At 52.2% G+C, this 6,258-nt stretch overlaps 1 protein-coding gene across 1 annotated transcript in view; it reads right to left on the bottom strand.

Annotated features, from left to right (window-relative positions):
* PGBD5 (piggyBac transposable element derived 5) overlaps positions 1–6,258 on the bottom strand; it is a 91,068-nt gene that overhangs the window by 1,658 nt on the left and 83,152 nt on the right. Inside the window, exon 8 of the mRNA XM_012805877.1 lies at positions 538–643. Within this exon, the coding sequence (XP_012661331.1) occupies positions 538–643 (106 nt within the window). The remainder of the gene's footprint in view (positions 1–537; positions 644–6,258) is intronic.

Raw genomic sequence — 6,258 nt, 5'->3', positions numbered from 1 at the left:
CCCCGCAGGACACACGTGTGCTCACACTGCAATCTAACAGGAGGCTCCCTGCGGGACACACGTGTGCTCACACTGCAATCTAACAGGAGGCTCCCTGCAGGGCACGTGTGCTCACACTGCAATCTAACAGGAGGCTCCCTGCGGGACATACGTGCTCACACTGCAATATAATAGGTGGCTACCCGCAGGGCACCCACTTTTGAGGACAGGAAGAGCTCAGATTAAAAGCACCTGGGCTGGTACTTGGTCTTTTATGGGCATGGGGGACTGGGTCTGAGCTGTGGAGAGATGGTAAGATTTAGGGAAGCTGAAGGAAGGGCACCTGTGGGCAGAGGGAACATGGAGTGGGGAGCTCCAAGAGGCAGAAGATCCCTAGAGGTGAGGCCAGGTGTGCAGGGCAGAGCTAGGAAGGCCAGGATGGGGGCCCAGGATTAGACTCCCCCAAGGCATTCATCCTTCAGTTCTTAAACTGGGGGAGCTAATGACCATCCAGTAACTTCTCTCCCCCTGCTGTGGCTGGGCTGATGGGCCACTTACTTGCTGTACTTGTCATCATATCTGCAGATGTAGCTGAGGTGAGCAGCAAACGCCTCCACTGCCAGGGGGCAGGGAACCTCCCCACTCTTCCTCTTGATGATGACTCCTGCAGGTGAGAGAGAAGGTAAAGCCCTTTTCTGAACTGCAGCCTCTGAACACCTGTTTGCACATGTGCCTGTGTCCATCCATCCAGGCAGCCCTGGACCTACGATCCTGAGCAGAAGAGGAGGAGGATGGGGGAGATGAAGAACTATCAGCACCGGGTACCAAGTGCTTCCGAGGACTTGAGGAAGATATCACAGACAGGTGAGTGCAAACGTGTGTGCCGCTCAGACCCAGGGCCCCCGGTCACCGGGGCAAGGCCACATGTGCAGGGTCCCGACTGTCCTATAGGCAGCTCTGAGCCACACAAGGCAGGGCACTACCCCAGAAAGGGGGGAAAAGAGGGCACAGGACTCACTCTTCCCCCCTCCCTTCTGCCAGGCTTGGGGAGAGCAGGAAGCAGCTGAGGTCTAGGAGCACTGTGGAACTGTGTTCCTCTGCTTCCATCAAAGCAAAAGGGTGGATTTAGATACTCAGAGGATGGAGGTTGCCCTCCCCTCCCAGGTCTTTGGGTGTGTGTGTGTGTGTGTGTGTGTGTGTGTGTGTGTGTATATATATATATATATATATATATACAGGAATCACAGAAGTATAGCCCAGGTCACACAAAATTCTTAAGTCCCTCTGCCAGGGCCTGAGGAACAAATGGGAACATTGGTCTTCCTCCTCCCCCCAGTGCTGCCCAAGGCTTCCCGGGCCTGCCTGATGCACAGACAATGCAGAGATGTACAGGGGGCATCAGGCAGGCCAAGTTCACCTGCTGCTTCGTCTGACCAGCCTTTCCTCCCAGCCTGAAGAGATTACAGGCACAGTGCCATTTTGTGCAAATATTTTTTTTTAAGGGATTAGTTTACAGGACTGTGAAATCTCACTTGAGCAGACAAGGCCCAAGTAAAAAGGCCATGTCCCTAATGCTGTCCCTACTCTCTCTGAGGGATTCCAGGTAAGATGGCCAAGGGTGCACAGGTCTATTTATAGAGGCCGAGGTGGGATCTGTCACCCCAGAAATAGTGCTATTATGCCCTGATGAAAAACCTGCAGAAAGTACTATGAGAAATTTAGCTGCCAGGGCCTATAACTAGGAAGCAGGCCCAGTGTAGGGCCCAGACAACATGCTTCCTAAAGTTCTCCAAGTGCCAGAGGACTGTGATACCCACACAGGGCCATCTGCCTGGCCAGAAGTTCTGGACTCCATTACTTGCTTACGGACCCCCTTTGCCCTCAAACATGTCCTGTTGTCAGGGCATCACGCAAGGCATGGGACTTGCCCAAGGCACAGCTTTCTGGCTCCTGAGGGAGGGCTGCATGTCCTGAGTGCCTACAGATGGCTGTCTCTGTCCAATATCCCCCAGGAGCACTCCGACCCCAGCTCCTACCTCAGCTCCCCACCTCCCCACAGTGTGTCCGGATCTGAGGATCTCTGGCCTCTATGGGCTCTGAGTGGGTGGAGGAAGGGTAGGTCCTCCAAAGAAGAAATATGAGTCCCCTCAGTTTTCTCTCCGCAGAGCTTCCAGATGCCACTTTCTCTCAGCTGTCACTGTTCCTGGGGAGGCAGAGCCACTCTCCAAGGACCTCAGGGTCTTCCAGGTCCCTGCAGCTCTTACCTTCCTGGTTTTAGGCCACCTGGGGCAAAGAAGCCTGGACTGCCACTGTCCCCATATACTTACCCATGGAGACCTTCTTTAACTCCTAATTACCTTCCCATCCTTTCTTCATAATTTAAAATTTAACATGAATGTCTCGGCTTGAAATCCTACTGAGTTGCTTCAACTCCCAGATGTGCAGTGGTCTCTGAGCATTTCCTAGTTTATAAGCCAGATCACCCTGTTTCCTCCACAATATTTTGGATTTTGAGATTTTGAACAGCTGGGAAGGTAAGGTAGCTGTCTTATAACACCCTTCCTGTGAACTTTACACACTGGAAATGTTAACGTGAGGTCACCTAGCATTTAGACGTGTGTGTCACCCACAGCGTCACCACATTTGTACTCAGCTACACGGGCATCTGTGTGCACATCTGTCTACCCATCCGGACACTGGGGCTGTCTCCCCTGGCTGCCATTCTCGCTGCCACGCTGCCAGTCTGACTGGGTGAGTGAAGGTTGGACTCACACTCACACCTTCTCCTTCTCACTCTTCTTAGTGAGTCTAAATCTGAAATACACAAAGACTCCAGTGGGGAGATGGCAGACTCAAAATGGATCATGGAAGAGACGCAAAGGATCTGGCCCACAACAGAAATGCCCTTTAACATGTGATGCATTTAATTTTTAAAAACCTTTTGTATATGCTCACATTCTCTGAAAGAAGGTTTGTATTACCCTAGAATCTGAAGTAAAGAATAATCAACTAATTCTTAAAATGTTCATAGCTATTTATCTTTTTTTCTAAAATTGGAATTCTGGCCAACTTCAAGAGTATATATGATCATAAAAGAATAGAATCACTTTTAGAACACATGAGTTTCAGCTCATCATCTGGGTGAAATTTAAAACAAATAGAGAAAGAATGAATTATTGGACAAATGGCTCAGACATGGAGGTGAGGCTACCTGGTCAACCCACCCTGGCCACTTAGTAAGCCTAACCAGTGCCATGGACCAAGTTAATTTGAAGTAAATTATAGTAAAGAATGCACAATACACAATAAAACCAACAGTGGAGCTTACACTTATCTGGCCTTGGAATGGAGGAGAGACTTTTAAAAGTATGGTCTGAGTGAACATGACTCACAGATCTGCCTATGTAGAAATGAAAAACTTTACGTTTTAAAATACCAATCATAAGTAGGAACAAAAGATAAAGAACACATCAGTTAGTAGCATGTGAGAGTTCTGATGGCATTGTTAAAAAAAAAGAAAAAGAGATTCTGGGAAGATGGCCGACTAGTAGCAACCCTGGTAAGAGGCTCCTGAGCAAAGAAAGAAAAACTGGTTGGAATCAGAATATATGAAGCCAAAGATGGGGAGCTGAGCTCAGAAAGAAGTTCGGCAAGCTGTAAATCCAAGGAAGACCATTTAAGAACACAAAATACAGGTACAAAGCGGGCCCCAGAACTGCTTGCTAGAGCCGCTCGCCTCCCGCCGGTGACGGGTGGCCGCAGAAAAGTCCCCTGTGCCGGGAAGGCACAGAATGACTTGGTAGAGCCTTCCGCACCCCCGCGGGTAGCAGCGGACGAGTCCCCCCACTCTGGGAGGACCCAGAACTGCTTGCTAGAGCTGCGCACCCCACGGGTGACAGAGGAGACCCCCACTCCAGGGCTCTGGGCAGGTTCAGAACTGCTTGCTAGAACCGCAAGCCTCCCGCAGGCGGCGGGTGGCCCAGGAGAAGTTCCCCTGCTCCGGGAAGCCACAGAAGTACTTGCTAGAGCCTTGTGCACCCCCGTGGGTGGCAGCAGAAGACTGTCCCACTCTGGGAGGACCCAGAACTGCTTGCTAGAGCAGTGCACCCCATGGGCAGCAGAGGAGACCCCCGCTCCAGGGCTCTGGGCAGGTCCAGAACCGCTTGCTAGAGCTGCAAGCCTCCTGCGGGCTGCGGGTGGCTGGAGAGGAGTTCCCCTGCTCTGGGCAGCCACAGAAGTACTTGCTAGAGCCTTGCACACCCCTGTGGGTGGTAGTGGACGAGTCTCCCACTCTGGGAGAACCCAGAACTGCTTCCTAGAGCCACGCGCCCCATGGGTGGCAGAGTAAATCCCTGCTCCAGGGTTCTGGGCGGGCGCAGAACTGGGTGCTAGAGCCGCAGACCTCCTGCAGACGGTGGGTGGCCACAGAGTACTTCCCCTGCTACGGGTAGCCACAGAACCAATTGCTAGAGCCTTGCGCACCCCTGCAGGTAGCAGCAGACGAGTTTCCCACTCTGGGAGGGCCCAAAACTGCTTGCTAGAGCCGCGCACCCCATGGGCGGCAGAGTAGATCCCTGTTCCAGGGCTCTGGGTGGGCACAGAACTGCTTGCTAGAGCCGCACATCTCCTGCGTGCGGCAGGTGGCCACAGAGGACTTCCCCTGCTCCGGGCAGGCGCAGAACCACTTGCTAGAGCCTTGCGCACCCCCGCGGGTGGCAGCGGACGAGTCCTCCACTCTGGGAGGGCCCAGAACTGCTTGCTAGAGCCGCGCACCTCCTGCGGGCTGCGGGTGGCTGTAGAGGACTTCCCCTGCTCTGGGCAGGCACAGAACTACTTGTTAGAGCCTTGTGCACCCTGCAGGTGGTGGCAGAGGAGTCCCCCACTCTGGGAGGACCCAGAACTGCTTGCTAGAGCCATGCACCCCACGGGCGGCTGAGGAGATCCCTGCTCCAGGGCTCTGGGTGGGCCCAGAACTGCTTGCTAGTGCCACGGGTGTCCTGCGGGCAGTGGTGGAGTCCTCCATTCCAGGCAGACCCCAAACAGCTTTCTAGAGACACGCACACCCCACGGGGGCCAGCAGAGGAGTTCCCTGCTCCGGGCACCTGTGCTGGGTGGGCCCAGAACTGCTTGCTAGAGCCATGCCCGCCCTACAGGAGGCGGTAGAGAAGTCTTCCGCTCTGGGCAAGACCAGAACTGTTTGTTAGAGCCACGTGCATCCCACAGACGGAGGTGGAGGAGTTCCCCACTCTGGGCTCCCATGCCGGGAGGGAATGGATCGGATGGCTAGTGCCGCACACGTCCAACAGGCCATGGTGAAGGAGTCTTCCACTCCCCCTGGCTACTATGGTGGGGCTAAACTAAGACTGATCTGGTCGCTCGCGTATCCTACACTACCGCTGCCATTCCCCCACCCCCTGGCTGCTCCAGGGCACTGAACTAGGACTGATCTGCTTACTACCGATCTGCCCCCTGGTTGCCCCAGTAGGCTGAACGAGGTCTAATCTGGCCACGCACATTCCCGTGCAGCTGCTGCCGTTCCACTGCATCCCAGTTTTCCCAGCACCAGAGAACTGGGAGAAGACAACAGACACGCTCTGCCTGTCTCTCTGGGCAACCAGAAGAAGCCACCAACTAAACAGTTCTGATAAGGCCTCCAAACAAGGTAAACTCAGAATGGGGCGGAATCAGTGGAAAACTCTGGCAACTCGAATAACCAGAATAGATCAACTCCCCCAAGGAAAAATGGGGCAGACGTAATTGAAGACCCCATCCACAAGCAAATGGCTGAAATGTCAGAAATCGAGTTCAGAACGTGGATAGCAAATAAGATTAACAGAATGGAAGAAAGGAAGGAAGAAGAAGTTCAAGAAATTATTCAAAAGATTTCTCAAGAAATTATTCAAAACATTATTCAAAAGATATCTCAAGAAATCATTCAAAAGATGTATCAAGAACACAACAATTTCAAAGATAAAATGATCAAAGATTTTAAAACACTGAAACAGGAGGTTGCAGCCCTCAAGGATCTGAAAGATACGGTGGAATCCCTCCGTAACAGAGTGGAACATGCAGAAGAAAGGATCTCTGATTCTGAAGACAAAGTGTTTGAAGAAGACCAGGAACACAAAGATCAAAAGAAATGGAGAGCAAAAACGGATCTCACTCTCAGAGAGCTCTCAGATAATTCAAAGAAAACTAATATTCACCTTATAGGAATCCCTGAAGGTGATGAAGTTGCTTCATAAAACACTGAGGCTCTTCTTCATGAAATTATGAAAG

This window comes from Otolemur garnettii, unplaced genomic scaffold (genome assembly GCF_000181295.1).
Source record: "Otolemur garnettii isolate 467f Iridium unplaced genomic scaffold, OtoGar3 scaffold00045, whole genome shotgun sequence".
Lineage (NCBI taxonomy): Eukaryota > Metazoa > Chordata > Mammalia > Primates > Galagidae > Otolemur > Otolemur garnettii.
Note: the sequence above shows the minus strand (reverse complement) of the source record. Positions and strands in the feature narration are given on the sequence as shown.